This window comes from Hemiscyllium ocellatum, chromosome 1, assembly GCF_020745735.1.
Source record: "Hemiscyllium ocellatum isolate sHemOce1 chromosome 1, sHemOce1.pat.X.cur, whole genome shotgun sequence".
NCBI classification, from domain to species: Eukaryota; Metazoa; Chordata; class Chondrichthyes; order Orectolobiformes; family Hemiscylliidae; genus Hemiscyllium; species Hemiscyllium ocellatum.
In genome coordinates, this window is record NC_083401.1 from 15,878,851 (window position 1) to 15,897,006 (window position 18,156).

Here is an 18,156-nt window from a genome sequence, read left to right on the forward strand (position 1 = left end):
GGAGATTTAGCTCCGAAATGTCGCTCAGGAATGATCCGTCGTCGACAAATTCATTCCCACTCTGCCGAGTGCGAATCGATATTTTTAAAATAACCAGGTTCCCCGGCCGCCTCCGGACGCCCAACCCTGCTTTGTCCATCACAATAAAACTAAAACAAACGGGCAGAGCCCCAGACTTGACTGAACGATGTGTGAGAGACAGTGTGTTAGAAAGTGTATGTGCCTCGTCCCGAATTCGAAACGGTGATCCCGAGAAAAACCGGGCCGGAAACATCCGTTAGAAAAGTTAAAGGCGGGGATAGTTACAAGATTCATTTCCACTAATCGCAATTAACTCCATTTATTACAACTAATTTTTATTTCCGTTTCTTCCTTAGATCCAAACTACATTCTCCCTGCTTCCTTCATCAAGTCGCTCATTATCCTTTCCATTTCGTTTTTGTAAATTTCGTTTTCATCCAATTTTTCCCTTCTCGATTCCCCCACCAATATTGCCGTCTCTCTCTCTCTTATTGTCGGTGTGCTATCATTTCCCCTGTCTATCTATATAAGCGACTGGGGTGATAGAGCGGGGACGGTTCAGGTCTGAAGGGGTTAGAGGATACTCCCAGAACCTTTTGCAAAATATTTTTGCATTTCTTGCCACCGGGAGGATCCCACAATGCCAGCTGATGGCGAATGACTGTTCTGGGAGGGTGAGGCATTGACCGGGAGGAAGGACCACTGCCCTTGCTAGCTCTGCAACAAAGTCCTGTCATCTTCCCCCTTTCCACCTCAAGCGGCAGCTGGACATGGAGTTCAAAGCTTCGCGACTGACTATTTCAAGGGTAAATCAAACAGCTCCCTCTGAGATGTCCGTGCAGAAACTTTTAAATCTGGAGACTCTTGGGGGGGAAACAATTGAAGCAAAACTCCCCGTGATTTCCTTATAGCCAGGGCGTTTTTTTTTAAATTCACGCATAAGATGCTGGGGTCTCTGTCGAGGCCAGTATACATTGCCCAGAATCACCGCGGGAGTCACATCTAGGCCACACAAGAAGCTATACGAATCTACGGTTTTGAATATTTTCTGGGGGGGGGGGGGTCATTCAAATTCCGCCATCTGCGGTGGTGGGGGATACGAACCCGGGTCCCCCTAACACTGCCTGTGTCTCTGGATTAACAGCTCAGCCATAATGTCACTGGGCTATCACCTCCAGTCCTGCCAAGGCTCACGGAGGCAGCTCACCACCACCCCCCTCCTCACTCGGACCCAGGGAATAAACACTGGCCAACACAACTATCCTTTCAAACAACAACTAAAATTGCTCTGATCTGCTTTTCTGAAGCCAGGGGCTGGACAAATTTCCAAGAGAGAGAGAAAAAAAAATGTCCCGCTTGCATTCTGGAGATTTCCAATGCCACCAATTTTGATTAAAACCATCGCTTCCAAAGAAATTCACTGGAGTGCCGTTCACTGGAATCATTCAGAATATATTTGGTTATCCTGACAGCATGGGCACGGGCGCGGGTCCAAAGACTCCAAATATTATCAACGCGTGAACGGATATAGTATTGGAAGCGGCAGGTTATTATACTGATGTTGTCTCCGTGCTGGAAAGTTTATGGATTTGCAAAATGACTTGGGATTGGAATCCCTTGGAGCTGGCGCTGCAGCCCACAGGAGGAGAAACAGAACTCCATTTGGGGATAACACAGAAGTGGGGGGTAATGGAAGCCCTATTCATCCGCTTCTCATCACCACATCTAAAATGCCCCTTCAATAACCGCCAGGAAGGATGACCGATTAGCTCGGACATTTGGAACACACACAGAAAACGCTGGACAAACTCAGCATCTGCAAAGAGAGAGACAGAGAGAGAGAGCAACTCAGTTAAACTTCAGACTGTCCACAGATACTGCCAGACCTGCTGAGTTCCTCCAGCAATTTCTGTTTATGTTCCAGATACCCAGCAGCTCTTTGTGTTATCCCGGACTCGTTTTTTTAAAATTTTGCAACAAGCCGTTTGGACTTCCCAGTCAACGGGGAAATTAAACGCTTCGGTCGTTAATTTCAACTCCACGCTTCCATTTTGAAACAATGAGCGGATCCACTTAGCCCTCAAAAAACAGCATTTTTTTTTCCAAAAAAAAGAGGCTACTTCTAATTTAAAATGAGACGAGAACAAAAAACAAATAACAGAATTTGTTGGAGGAACTGACGAAGGGTTGGGAAGATACAACTCTCCACAGATACTGCCAGGTCTGCCGAGTTCCTTCAACAATTCCTGTTTATGTTTAAGATTTCCAGTGTCCGCGGTGTTACCTTAAACTGGCTCGCATTTTGAAATGATTGAGATTAGAATAGGTAGGGTCTAGATTAGAATGGTGCTGGAAAAGCACAGCAGTTCAGGCAGCATCCAAGGAGCAGTAATTAGGATAGGTAAGACTAGATAGCAACACACCTGAGGCCATTTATTTGTGTGTGTGTATGTGCATTTGAAAATAAATTGTTCATATTCAAATTATAAACTTCTTGAAATTGTAGGTTCAATAATATTGAAGAAATTGATGCCCAGTTCCCTGAACGACACTAACATCCCAAAGTCGTTTCAAAAGGGTTCAACGCGTTTCCTACTTATAATTGAAGCGAATATCTGTTAATTTGATTATTTTTTACTGAAAGCAACAATGGACCGAATACGAGTTAGGCTACTTGAGGGAGAAATCTTTGAAGGTTCAGCATTTGTAACCAGCAACTCGACAGAAGCACCAAGAGACGGAGAGAAAACTGGTGGATGTGTAACAGTCCGACAGGAACCAATAAAACTGACAACGTTCAGTGAACGGGGGTCAGAGGCACGGTAACTGAGGCTGCTCACATCATGGTCAGCGAGCTGGCCACCTACATCATGATAGGGGGCCTTCCACAGAGACAAATGGAGCCTTGGTTCGAAGCAAAGTCACGTTTTAATATCCCGTAAGACACTGTGATCTATTAGACAAGTCGGCCGCTGGAAAGGTTTAATAAATATTGTTCAAGTCACAGTCTGACTCCTGGGGAAAGCCGATTGATAAATTCACAGCCAGCGTTTTAAAAGATGCATGCACTTTGGAGACAGATACCGTTAAATATAGGATTAACGATCTACCAAGCACATTCCTAAATGCTAGAATATACATATTTTATAGCCATAATTCTGACTTTGGGATGTTAGTGTGTACTTCTATGGAGAGAGTTAAAAAACAGAATAGGGCCCAACTCAATATTGAAACACATTATCCGAAACATCCCTTATAATTCCTCAGGGAGAAAATAAATCCAGCGGCCCCACTCCAGCAAGGGGTGGACAATGCGCCTTTGCTTTGATCAAAATGTTGTTTATTTTCATTAAATTTCAGAAGGAACGAATTTTCCATCGCATGATTAATTTCGATCGAGTTTCTTTTGCTTAAAACAACCACTTTCTACAATTTTCATCCAATCAACACTACTCCATTCAAGATTCAAGTCTCAGGCCTTTTCAAATAATCTTTCGCTTTCCATGTAACACTTAGCTCCCTCTCACCTAGATCTCCACCTCCCTGTCTCTATCCCACTTCGGATGTTTTGCTGCTTTGTTAAATATTCCTCATCATTCGGTTACGGGGTCTCCCCCCATCTCCTCCCCCACTGCTACATTTCATAGAGTTATTGATGAGAACAGGCCGGGAGACCACTCGGCCCGTTGTGCCTGTACCAGGAAGAGCTCACCGGTTGCTCCAACTCTGCACATTTCTTGAAATAACAACGACATTTTGTTATAAAAAACAAGAAACTGAAATACAGGTTATATCATTCATTCACCCAACACCCACACGGAATGCAACACCTCACCTGTTAATCTGTCTTTGGCAAATCTCTTGCTGCTCTCCATCCAGGGGAAAGTTAAATTAGATAAGTTTGCCATGTTGCCCATGCTGGGGAGACAGGGCACAGTTGGCATCCCGGCCGACAGAGGTGGAGGAGGTATAGGTCTGTGCGCGGGCACTCGGATCACCCCGGCCCCGCTGTTCATATTAAGATTCATATTCATACTTACATTCATATTCATAGACATGTTAACATTATAGGATCCCGGCAATCCGGCCATACTGCAGGCGTTATTGTAAGCATTACTGTAGCCATCAGGCTGGGAGTTGTACACGTTGGTTGCGATCTGGTAGTCCGACTCAGCAACTCGGTTCGGATGCATGCAACTCCCTGGCTCCGAATTGTTCAGGATCTGATCAATTCCAAAGTTTATGGGCTCGTGTTGTGAGTGCGTTTGCTCAATTGCAGCATGATCCATGTTTTTTTTTAAAACGCTATTTCAGTCGCAATTCTCCAATGTGTTGGTATTTGCTCATGCACTCTCTCCCTCTCTCTCTCTATCTGTGCCCCCCCCAACAAATGTTTTGTTTTTTTTTGCAAATGAGACAATGGCAAAATAAACTCAAAAAGGAAAAATCCACACGGTCCAACGCTCTGGATTATTTGTTTTCTTTCTTCCTCCCGCCTCCTCCTGATTTGGGTTAATTAATAAACAAAATAAAAATGATATGTGTATATAATAATTATTTTCATATGTATATAAAATAAACAATTAAGAGCGCATTTCCTCTCTGCCGAGTTAAATCCGACTTTCTGCAGGGAGCTGTGCCCGTGCGTCGAGAATCCTGGGGTCTTCGTCTCTCATTGGTCTCCTGCGCCCCTGATTGACAGTTCGGACGCCGGCGACCTTCGTCCCGCCCTCCCGCCAATTCCCGCACGGCCATTGGCTAAAATCGCACCCTGATGGACAGGTAGCTGAGCCGATCGCTTTCGGAGTCTCCCGCGGGTGACGTCAACAATCGGCGGCTCCCCATTCAGAAACCGGGAGAACGCCGTCCCTTTCTGGAGGTCTCTATTTCCATTGGACAACCGCCGTTTGATTGACGTGAGCCTCCCGGAGCACGAGCGCCCGCCTCTTGCCAGGAGCTGGAGGGTGGAGGAGGTCACTTAGCAAACGGGGAAAGATACAATTTGCAACAAAGACTAGAGAAAAAAAACAAAAACCGCCGTCCTCCCGGCCTCCTAAATATCCTTTCGGGCTGGAAGAGAAGGAAAATAAACGATTAGTGTTAACAAAATGCAGAGATGGGAAATCTCGTCAGCAAATGCTCAACTTCCTGAATTCGTTAGTCATGCACTTCTTCCCATCGCATCCCCCTCCACCTTCGCTTTAATATTTTCAGAGACAATGCACGGCCTAATGCAACGTTAGCAAATTGGGTTTAAATTATTTAATTCCTCAGACGGAGCGAGCTGCCTCAACGCTTCACATGACCTGGAATTCTGAACTATTCTGGTAACTATTTCGAATGCAAAACAACCCCTTCCCCTCCCCACCAAACAATTGTGTTAAAAATGCAAACACGATTACATACTGTAATCCGTTTTTCTACCTTCTGAGAATGTCTGGTAAGTATTCACCTAATTCGCATTCCTTATTTTTGTTCTGGGGGCGGGTAATTCAGACTGTGTGTCACATCTCGTTTTGCTCTCTCAATTTGGGAATTATTCCCATCAATGCGAATTTAAACGTATTACTGATGTCTTTACATATCATAGAGCTGATAATTATGTTATAAGCACATCATAAAGCTGTTAATTATAAAAGAATGATAAGCTGGGGGCGGATGAATCCTTGCGTTATGTAGTTTTTTAATCTCTGCATTTTAAAAAAATCAAAATCCGAGAGCGGTAATTATCGAATTGTTTTAAATTTCATTAATTCTATTTGCAAGGAAGTTTCAAAATGAAATTTTAAATCGAAATATTTTATATGTTTTAATAAAACAATATTCATAATGCAATTTACACCAATTGCAGACATGCCCTGCTAAATGCCTCTCCACCTATGTTATAGGACTTTAAAATAGTTATACATTTTTTAAAAATACGGTGAGATTAGGAGAATTTGACCCATGTCATTTTCCCCTTGTATTCTGTCACGAAGTTTTGTGCTTTTAGTTTATTTTTATTCGGAATACCACTGAGAAATATTCCTATTATGTGTGTTTCTTTTCAATCAAATGGATACCACTTTCCTCATTTTTACCACAATCCAACTCAGAAAACGGACAGTGATCAGAAACGAGGTAATGATACCAGTTTGAAATTTAATCTAGTCCAGAGCTAAAAAATAGCTGCCTGAAAATTATCGTCAATTAATTTGTTATTTTGATAATTAATTCGTTCGTGCTAGAATTGTCCCTTTCCCATGACAAATTAAATCAATGGTAGTTATTAGATTTTGCACATTTTACACTATGTATATGTACAGAAATGAACAACGTTCAACTCATAAGAATGTTCAGTATTTATAATCTGATGTATGGAAATCTTTCTGATAGGTTTTCCCCCGAATTGTACTTTTCAGAAAGGTTAAAACCAGGAAATGTAGGAGCCCGTAATTAATAGAAAGTGTGGTGATATTATTGCAAATAGTGCCACGGCCGCTTTTAAACAAATATAATATTCTGTTTGCTTGTGTAACAAATAAATGGATTCAAAAGTCGTTCATTAAAGGTGACGCGGCCTGGGGAGTCCCTGAAAGATTGAGCGATGCTTTATTTGAAGACTTTGTATAAATAGGAATTTTCTTTCCGACTGCTCCCGTTCGGCCTTGCTGATGTATTACCAAGAGTGACGCTTTTCATTACCGCTACCTGAGCGGGAGGCAGTAGATATTAATAAGATCAGCTACATTTAACACAATGCCACTATGTCATCATTTACTGATGCTCTCTTTATGAATTACAGCCCGGCTTCTTTTTTTTCTCTCGCTCTCCTTTTTTTTGGCATTTCACATAACACACAATGAGTAGGCCATTCAGCCGGCCCCGTTCGTGCTAGCTACTTTGGAAGTGGCGCCCGATTGAACTCCTCCCTTGTTCCTTTTCCCACTAATTCCGCCAGACTTTTATCCTGCAATCCCCCCACACTCCCTCAGCAATTTGGAAAATTACCCCTTGCCCCGTTCTCTCAGCCGGCCGTTTCCGAATATAATCCCCGACCTCGACACCTCAAAATGTTCAGTTTTGATGCGTTTGTACGCTGAGATTTCGGGGGCGGGGGGCAGTGATAGGGGTCGGTGGAGAGGGCATCAGGAACATCTTTCTCGTGTGTTTGAATTCGAGTCAATGTGGCTTATCGGCGCGGGTGCTAACGCAAGTGAAACCTGGTTTCAGAGTACAACATCTGCTCTTCACCCTCGTTAGCTCCTAGTACAGGGACTAAAAAGGGACAAAAGCGATGTCTGATTCTGAATGGTCACTGCGCTGAAGGAGCAATCCCTTCAGATCGAAAAGGGGCCTGTAACCAATCTCACCCAATCCAGAAATCGTGCCCAAGAAAGTATTTTTAAAAAATCTTCCAATGGTTACTTTATGTACATTTAAAGGATGCGGAAATGTTTGAACTGGATTCAGAGCAATCCTCTCGAAAAGCTGAAACTTTCGGTTCTGTTCTAACATCCTTCAAATACAATTTTGGGTTGTAAATTCGACACCAGCTCTTTCCAAGTTCGACTCACCCACTCTCCACTGAAATGCCAACTCATATGTTTTGCTCAGCTTGTTGTAAGTAGAAGAATTTTCCCATTTAAGAAAATTATTTACAAATCACACTAGAATCCATTTCAGGTTAAAGTGCCCTCCAAGAAATAATTTTAAAAAGCGTTTAATTCCATTTATAATTAATTCATAAAATCATATCACTTTTTGTTTAAAAATGGAAATATTAAACAGGCTTCATTATTTCTCCCATTTTCCTGTTATTGTACAATATTGGGGCAATTATCGAATGGTTTGTGTTTAATGTAAATTCGATCACCTGATTCTCAGCTAACTCAGAGGCAAATCGAAACAAGATTGTTAAACGGACGGCCAAGTTCGTTCCACGTTAGTGCGATTTATGGCATAAACTGCGACTATCCCCGGTATTGACTTGACATTTTTTTGTTAAATTCCTCAACACTCGTGATTACCGCTCGGATTCAGGGGCTGCGTGGCTTGTTCGAACCAACATGAGTGAACCCAGAGTTGCCAGTTTATCCGCTTTCCCCCCCCGGACCCACCTTCACACAAAGGGAACGGACTGCGCTCAGAATGCCCAGGGTGGCGGGCGAACGAGGGGATATGTTGGATTTCGTGTGAAGTTGATCCTGTGAGGTACAGACCGGCCTGAAGACATACGCATCACAGTGAGGATTTTAAATTCATTGTTACTCTCTGTGAAAGGGATGGATGTACAAGTAAACGGATGGGTCAGAGTCACACCTTGATGCGAACGTTAATAGATAGAAGTGAATGAATGAGGGGGCAATGGAATTTAATAAAAGTGCATGTGCCCCCTTTACCGTCCCCTCTCTGTTTTCTCGCTCCTGTCTTGTCAGATTCAGGGTCTTTTTCTTCTGCTTTCCCCCCCTCACTTTCTTTTCTCCCGTGCTCCCACCCTCACCGACTAATCCGGCTTCTGTGTCCATTTTTGAACCAGGCTCCCTTACAGAGCCGTTCCCACTCCCCAGTCTTCCCACTAACACACCCTCCGCTGCTGCCTCTCGGCTGGGCAGCTCAACAGAGCAGTGCCGGGGTCAAAACGCCCAAATCCCTGAGCCCATGCTGAAATGCAGCCGACTAGGGGGAGAAAACACTTTCCCCCCGGATTCATCCTGTCCCATTCCGACAGCTGACCCAAATGAGACTCTTGTCTGAGACTAAACAGAATCTCCCTCCAACCGGTACCAAAGGGCGCGTTTATGCCACCGATGGTCTGTTTAGAACACGATCCTAATTAAATTGCATTTAATGCAATCTCCCCGCGAGTAATTAAAACGCTTCCTGACATCTCCTTGCTGCATGGAGATTCCCGTTTAGTCGCTGAACCGACTTGAAAGGCGCCACACGTTAATTGTAGCCGGAATGGAACCGACACGCCGAGTCCGTGGATTGCACATTTAGCAGGGGATTGGAAACTTTCTCTCCCCCCCCCCCCCCCACCCCCTCCCCCACGTCATTAGAAAAGCGAGGGTTGCACTAGTGCCTGATACAGCGACCCATTTCACACAGACCCCACGGACACTGGACTCTCCGGCCGAATAGGAAACCGAACGAACGCAGAAAGACAATTGACAGGATGGCCAGACTGAAGATGGGGACATCTTAAAGATTGCGCGTCTCTCCAACAGCAACACCAATTACCTCCCCATATAAAAAAAACCATCAGCAAACGAATAAAAGTACAGCAGTGAACCAAGACAGGATCTGTATCAATTTAAAATTTAAAAAACAGGGGAAATAACGAAATCTAAACAAAACTCAACCGGAGTTAGATTGGGGTGAAAAGTATTTCGTTTTTAAAAAAAATGGTTTTCTAATACATTACACAAACAGAAATTGCTGGAAAAGCTCAGCAGGTCAGGCAGCAGCTGCGGAGAGAAATCAGAGTTAATGTTTTGGGTCGGAGTACCTTTCTTCAGAACTCTACAGTGCTCTAAGGAGGGCTCACTGAGCCCTGAACTTTAACTTTGATTTCCCTCCACAGAGTAAAAAGTGAGGTCTGCAGATGCTGGAGATCAGAGCTGAAAATGTGTTGCTGGTTAAAGCGCAGCAGGTCAGGCAGCATCCAAGGAACAGGAAATTCGACGTTTCGGGCCAGAGCCCTTCATCAGGATTCCTGATGAAGGGCTCTGGCCCGAAACGTCGAATTTCCTGTTCCTTGGATGTTTCCCTCCACAGATGCCACCTGACCTACTGAACTTTTCCAGCAATCTCTGACTTTGTTTCTGATTTCCCACATCCGCAGCTCTTTCGGTTTTTATTATAACAAAGCATTCGGCACTGCTCTGATCAGCTCGCCTGCTGATGAAACCCTCACCGCTGCTATTTTTATGATTAATTTCTAGACTGATATTACAACTCCAGAATGACACCCATTTTCCACCTGGCGCCCCGCCTCAGGTCCGATCTTGCCTCACCAAACTTGGTCGCCTCCCATTGACTCCTGATTTCAAAAGCCCCTTCCACCTTTTCAGGCTCCAGTCCTGATTGAAATATACCGCCACCATCCCACCCATCCCTAGCCCCAACCCCCCGCTCCACATCACCGAGTCTCCTTGTTGTCCTGCCCTCATCTCCGTGATATCCCCCAGCCCCACAACCCTTGCAGACGTCTGTCTATACAAACAGGAACAGGAGGAGGGTATTTGAGCCAGCTCTGTTATTCCTTTGGACCATGGCTGATCTTACAGAGACTTAAGAGGCATGCAGTCATACAACATGGAAATAACACCCAGCTCCAACTTGGACCAGACATCCCAACCTGATCTACTACAGCTTTTGATCCATATCCCTCTAAACCCTTCCTCTTCATATACCCATCCAGATGCTTTTTAAATGCTGCAATTGTACCAGCCTCCATCACTTCCTCTAGAAACTCGTTCCACACACCCCTCAGGTCCTTTTAAAATCTTTCCCTTCTCACCTTAAACCTCGAGTTTTGGACTCCCCTACACTAGGACAAAAGGTGTCGGCTTATCCATGCCCTTCATGATTTTATAAACCTCCATAAGCGCCAAACCTCAACCTCTGGGCTCCAGGGAAAATAACTGCAGTCTCTCCATCCTCTCCCTATAGCTCAAACTCTCCAGTCCTGGGAACATACTTGTAAATCTTTTCTGCACCCTCTCAAGTTTAACAACACCCTGCTTCTAGATGGGTGAGTAGAATTGCCCGCAGTATTCCAAAAGTGCCCGCACCAATGTCCTGTAGAACCATAACATGACGTCCCAACTCCTGTACTCAATGCAGCGACCAATGAAAGCAAGCATAGCAAACGCCCTCTTTACCACCCCGTCCACCCACCACTCCACTTTCAATGATATAAACAGAAATTGTTGGAAAAGCTCAGCAGAGAAACAGGAGTTAATGTTTTGGGTCCAGTGACCCTTCCTCAGCTCACTCTCAAAGTACTATGAACCTGCATCCCTAGGTCTCTTTGCTTGACAACACTCCCCAGGACCTTACCAGTAAAAGTCCTGCCCTGATTTGCCTTTCCAAAATGCAGCACCTCACATTTGGCTAAATTAAACTCAATGTGACACTGCCTTGCCCATTGGCCCATCTGATTAAGGTCTAGTTGTACTCTGAGATCATCTTAATCACTACAGTACCTATTTAGTGTCATCTGCAAACTCATTAACCATACCTCCTGTTAACCCTTGATTTCTTTATTGATAAAGATCTATCTATTTCAGTCTTAAATATACACAAGGTTGGGTTATTTGCAGCTTCTCTGAACTGATTAGCTCCCCAGGCTGCCTGGGTCCTTCCTAGATTCCTCATTCCTCTCTTCCCTCTTTAAGATGCATTTTGTAGCTTTTGTCCTGATTGTCAAACTTTGATAATACTGGCGAAAGCTTTTTTTTTTAAAAATATTAACTGCGCTTTATTAATAAGAATTACCATTGATAGCAATTCTTTGTATTATGTTATCGCCTTGTCATTTAGTTTGTCGTTTAACTGTCTAAATTGCACTAGTGTTTGGAATCTTTGACGTCTGTTATTTTTATTCAGTTATGGTATCGCTGGCATTTATTGCCTTTCTGATTTATATTTATTGCTTGTGCCTAATACATATTATTGCATTGCATGTAAAACATAAGCTGAGATGTATTAAACGATTTGATGATACCATTTTTGAATTCTAATATTCTTTATCATATTACATTTGATAGTATGATTTCACGATTATGTTATGGCAGTGAGGTACCAGAGCATATTGTGTTATTAAAATGTATTCGCCTGGTTAAACATTGTAGGTTGTTCATTCGTGCATTCCCGCAGATCTCAGACACCCGTTGCACGGCTCTGCCTAAGGCAATAACATTTCCAAGGGATTCTGTCTTTAAACGTAGCGACTTAGTTGCAGGTCCTTTCGAGTTTGATAAAACATACACCAGTCATGCCGAGCTCAATAAGAGACACTTTTCTCTCTGTGCAGGAGGTCCCAAGGTCAGTTCACCAGCAACGGGAATATTCTAATCGAAACATTCTCTGCTGCCTTTGGAAGACAATCTTGGCCAGAACAAATGTAATTCCTGCGATTTTTTTAACGGCAATTTTGTAAACAATTTTACCTCATATTTTCCAGCAATAGCTCCAACGTTCCTCTATTTGGTCATTTTAATTATTTATTACATTCCCAGAGTCAAGAAGCTCAACCCATTTGAAACGTCATCACTAATTCATGTGAAGCCAACTTTCCTGATTCATTCTTGGACAGTTCCATTCACAGGGATGGACACATGCTCAGAGTGTGGCGATGGAAAAGCACAGCCGTTAGCCCGAAACGGCGTCTCTCCTGCTCCTCGGATGCTGCCTGACCTGCTGTGCTTTTCCAGCACCACACGCTCGACTCTAATCTCCAGAATCTGCAGTCTTCACTTTCGCGTAGGGATAGATATTTGGGGAGGGCACGGGATTGGCAGAAGGACAGTGAGATTAATTTTATGTAGTTCAGCAAGTGGCCACTTTTATTTTCAAACAGGAGGTAAGCTTTTCATTAACCTTTTCTAATTTGAATTAACCTTGTTCACCCACTCTGCCCAATGTTTATACCTAAAGGTCTTGTGCATGCAGAGCAGAGACTAAGTATCTTGTAAAACTTCATCATGACAGTCAACGATTCACACTATTCTGATTTCCTTACCTTTGTGTTCTGCTTTGTTATTTTTTTAATTCACAAAATTTGTCCAGACATCGAAAGTGATGAGCCAACAATTACTCCCTTTCTGGATCTCCCTCCACCAAGTCACTTTGCACACATAATGAGAATGTTTTTTTGACAGAACTGCATTTATCAGTTTTGCATGTCAGCCCCCTCTTTATTATGCTTAAAGAGCTTTTCTTTATTGGTCCATAACATCAGGTTGTCAAAACCTTGCTGAGGATGAAGGAGAGGATGTTGTGTATGCACCAGGGATGCAGAACTTCACTTATACAGAATTGCTACATTATTCTGATGAGACCAGTGAAGGTTAAGGGGAGATATTGTAAAAGTGATGGGAATTGGGAAAGAAAGGGCACAGACGTAAAATATTTGCAAAAGAATTAGAGGGGAGATGACAATTTATTTTCCTCAAATGGTTTTTGATCAGGAATGCAATACCTGAAATGATGGTGGGAGTGGAATCTTCCACATTGAGTGAATAGTTGAAAGAGAAAGCTTGCAGAGGGCTGTGGACTTGAGTTAATTGGACTATTTTTCCAAAAAGCCAGGCTGAACAGCCTGTTTCTGTGCTCTACAATTACATGATTTATCAAATATTTAGTTACACCTCTGTTCCATTTCTCCCCCTCTCAATATTGGTCTCATCTCCATAATGAGACTGATATTTATTTATATTTAGTTTCATTGTGTGTTTCATTGCATGAATTATAAACAGTATTGGATGCTCTGTGGATGCCTACTCAACAATCCTTTCCATTCCAACAAGCTCAGCATCCTATTTAGTAAACAACTGTGACCTTAATTAGAATTTTTTTTGTTTAATTACAATCCTGTCATGAATTACTTTGACAAAAATACCCTACTGTAATTATTGATATCTAAAACGTAGGAATAACCACCATCACTTTATTGTTCATCTCTTGTTTCAAGCACATTGAATTAACATTGTTAGCTATTTTTAAAAATATATAATCTCTTGTCACAGCAGTTTATCGTCAAGCACAGGCTTTGCATTATTCACTGTAATGATGTGTAATGCAATGGTTTATATTTTACTAATAATAAAAAAAAACTCTGATATGTGGGTCGGATGAAGACCAAAAGTGTCTTGGGCTGCAATTTCTTGCTTTTGACCTCCACATTTGTGCACCATCTATAATCCCAACACCAAGCTGCAGGTCAGTTTGTTGATTATGATTTCATGACTGGACAACACTTGCTCGACAATCTGTAGTGTGCTAAGATTTACACAATCAACTTAAAATAATAATACAGAATACAATGTGGCTCAATAATGCTTGTTAGAAGACAAAGGAACATATCCAGGTGTTATGTTTTTCAGGTTAATAAAATAGATGTCATTAACACTGCTGTCAAGTAGCACTTGCATTTTGAAAATGTCAAGGCCACTGAGGTCCTGACCTCATTGCAGCCTCTTTTCTCCAACCCATGGACAGAAGAGCTGAACTCCAGAGGTAAGGTGAGTGTCACTGTGCAGATATCAAAGTTGCATTTGATTAAGTGATGCATCAAGGAGTTCTAGTAAAACTGGACACAATGCAGTTGGAGGGTAAACATTCCACTGGATGGAGTCATACCTGGCACAAAGGAGAATGGTGTGTTTGTTGGAAGTCAATCAAACCAAACCCAGGACATCTCTGCAGGATTTCCTCAATGTCCCAGGACCAACCATCTTCACCTACTTCATCAATGACCTTCCCTCCACTATAAAGATCAGAAGTGGAATGGTTGTTGATGATTACACAATGTTTACCACCATTTATGACTCCTCAGATACTGAAGCAGCCCATGTCCAAATGCAACAATACCTGGAAGATACCCAGGATTGGACTGATGAGTCGAGAGTATGTTGCTGGGAAAGCACAGCACGTCAGGCGGCATCCGAGGGGCAGGAGTATCGATGTTTTGGACATAAGCCCTTCATCAGGAATGAGACTTGTGGGCTGGGGGTGAGAGATAAATGGGAGGGGTTGGGATTGCGGGGAAGATAGCAACACATTCTCGACTCTGATCTCCAGCATCTGCAGTCCTCACTTTCTGCCTGGACTGATAAATGACAAGTAACATTCATGCCATACAAATGCCAGGTGCTAATCATCTCCAACAAGAGACAGAATCTAACCATGGCCTTTTGATATTCAATGACAGTACCATCACTGAATCCCCAACTATCGTCATCCTGGGAGTTACCATTGATCAGAAACTAGACCAAAGATATAAGCATCTTTAAATAGCTAAAAACTATAAATGAATAAAGGAAACAGCCACAAAATAAATAAACAAATATATAACACATATCTCTCCAGTGGCCTTTACCACTATCTACAGCTACAAGTCAGGTGTGTGATGGAATACTGTCTACTTGCAGCTCTACCAATGCTCAAGAAGCTTAACATCATTCAGGACAAAGTGATCTACTTGACTGCCACCCATCCACCACTTTCAACATTGGCACTCTTTACACTGATATACAGTGACAACGGTATGCATCCTCTGTATCACGCACTGTAGCAACTCACCAAGGCTCCTTTGACAACACCTTCCAAATCCAGGACCTTTACCAACTAGAAAAACAAGGGCTGCAGACACATGAATACACCACTATGAGGTGAGCTATATCTGCATTCCATGCAGCTCAGAGAAAGTTCACTAGAATGAGTCAAAGGATGAAGGAGTTGTGTTAAGAGGAAAAATGAAGCAGGTTAGGCTAATAGTCATTGGAATTTAGTAGAATGAGAAGTAATCTTATTGAACATTCGGAGGGGGTTTGACAGGGTAGAAATTGAGAAGATGCTTCTGCTTATGGGAGAATCTAGAGCTAAGTTGCAGTAGTTTCTTTCATTACAGTTGGAGTTATTGAGAAATTCCTTCTCTTAAAAGAATGTCACTCCTTGGAATTCTCTTCCCAGGCAGTAGTAGAGATTGGATGATTGTATATATTCAAGGCTGACTTCAAAAGACTTTTGTTTATCAGGGAATTGAATGATTGGAGGGATGAGGGGTTTCTGTTCGGAAAATAGAGTTAAAGCTACAAGTAGATCAGCAATTAAAGGGCATAAGAAGCTCAATGGGGGTTGGGAGTACCGTCTAAACCTCTCTTATTTCTTCTGATCTTATGATAGGAATCACAAGTCATGGTTAAACCAGCATCTTGGTTCCCGGCACAGAATTGAAAATCTCTGCTCTATGGGCTGTGCTCACTTTATGATGTTGGTAATGGATCTGTTAGGGTTAACAATTATATTAATTGAATTTATACGGGAAAAGATCTCAGAGGTGCATTTTCGAAACTTGACAAAACTTGTCAAGTCACCCAAGGAGCTAAATGGCTAAAGATTGGTTAAACGGCTAAAGATCAAGATCATTGGCTTACAGTTTCTGCATAAGTCTGATTTCCTTCCGATTGAATGGTGGGCAGGGAAATTTGTTGATACTTTGTGGGTTGAATTGTGCAAACCTGTCCATCATTCTGCAGAAACCATGGAGACATGGGTGGGAATGCAAACTAAGCAACAACATAAACATACATTTTTGATTTCCAGTTAAGGCTGGTCTTTACCTATAATAAAAGTAGGGATGTGATTCTTCAGTTGCATAGAGTATTGGTAAGACCACATCGAAATACTCTGTGCAGTTTGGTCATCTTATTTAAGGAAGAATATAATTGCATGGAAGGCTGTTCAGGAGAGGTTTATTAGATTGATATCTTGAACGATTGGACTTGAATGAGGCAAGGTCAGAGAGATTAGGCTTATTTTCACTATGGTTTAGATAAATGGTTGTGGGAGGGGAGTGGGGAGTTGGTGATGATTTAATTGTAGTGTATAAGATTCTGACTGGCCTTGACAAAGTGCACACATTCAAAGATGTTTCTTCTTTTGGGTGAGTCCAAAACTATGGGAAACTATTAAATTAGGGCATGTCATTTTAGAATGGAGATGGGACTTTTTTTCTCGCTCGGAGGGCTGTGTGACTTCAGGACTGTCTGCCACACAAGGTGCTGGAGGTGGGGTCACTAAACATTTCTAGGTGGAGGTAGTTAGATTTTTGATGGGGCAGGGGAATCAATGGATATTGGGAGTTAATGGCAATTTGGAATTTGTAACACAAACAAATCAGGCAGATGGAATTTAACTTTGATAAATGTGGGGTGTTGTATTTTGGTAAGGCAAATCAGGACAGGACTTCTAACTTAATGGTAGGGTCCTGGGGAGTTTTGCTAAACAAAGTGACCTTGGGGTGCAGATTCATGATGCCTTGAAGGTGGAGTTGCAAGTAGACAGGACACTGATTTGGTATGGTTGCCTTTAGTGGTGAGTGCATTGAGTTTAGGAGTTGGGAGGATGTGTTATGACTGCTGAGGACATTAGGTTAGGCCACCTCTGGCATGTTGTATTCAATTCTGGTCTCCTTGCTGGAGGGTTTCCACTATAGGGAGAGGCTGAATAGGCTGAGGTTATTTTCCCTGGAGTCTCAGAGGCTGAGAGGTTTAATAAATCATGAGGGGCAAAGATAAGGTGAATAACCAAGGTCTCTTCCCAAGGGTAGGGGAGTCCAAAACTAGAGGGTATAGTTCTAAAGTGAGAGACAAAAGATAAAAGCGATCTAAGAGGCATCTTTTCCATGCTGTGTGTAGTGCATGTATGGAACAAGCTACCAGAGGAAATGTTGGAGGCTCGCACAATAACAACATTTAAAAGGTATCTGGATAAGACATGAATAGGAAGAGGGATATGGACCAAATGTTGGCAAATGGGACTGGATTAGTTTAGGATATCTTGTCAGCGTAGATAAGTTAGACAAAAGGTTTATTTCTGTGCTGTACAACTCATAGAGTCATAGAATCATAGAGACGTACAGCATGGAAACAGACCCTTCAGTCAATATCCCTCTAAACTGTTCCAATTCACATACCCATCCAGATGCCTTTTAAATGTTGCAATTGTACCAGCCACAGCCACTTACTCTCGCAGCTCATTCCATACACGCACCACCCTCCACGTGAAAAAATTGCCCCTTAGATCCCTTTTATATCTATCCCCTCTTACCTTAAACCTATGCCCTCTAGTTCTAGACTCACCTATCCCAGGGAAAAAGACTTTGTCTATTTATCCTGTGCATGCTCTATATGATTTTATAAACCTCTATGAGGTCATCCCTCAGCCTTCGACGCTCCAGGGAAACAGCCCTAGCCTATTCAGCCTCTCCCTTTAGCTCAAATCCTCCAACCCTGGCAACATCCTTGTAAATCTTTTCTGAACTCTTTCAAGTTTCATAACATCTTTCTGATAGGAAGGAGACCAGAATTGCATGCAATATTCCAACAGTGGCCTAACCAACATCTTGTACAGCCGCAGCATGAT

General features: G+C 42.6%; 1 protein-coding gene across 1 annotated transcript in view; it reads right to left on the reverse strand.

The window, feature by feature from the left end:
* Window positions 1–4,656, reverse strand: part of tlx2 (T cell leukemia homeobox 2) — a 72,738-nt gene extending 68,082 nt beyond the window's left edge. Inside the window, exon 1 of the mRNA XM_060828185.1 lies at window positions 3,857–4,656. Within this exon, the coding sequence (XP_060684168.1) occupies window positions 3,857–4,310 (454 nt within the window). The 5' untranslated portion in view covers window positions 4,311–4,656. The remainder of the gene's footprint in view (window positions 1–3,856) is intronic.
* Between the last annotated feature and the right edge of the window lie 13,500 nt (window positions 4,657–18,156).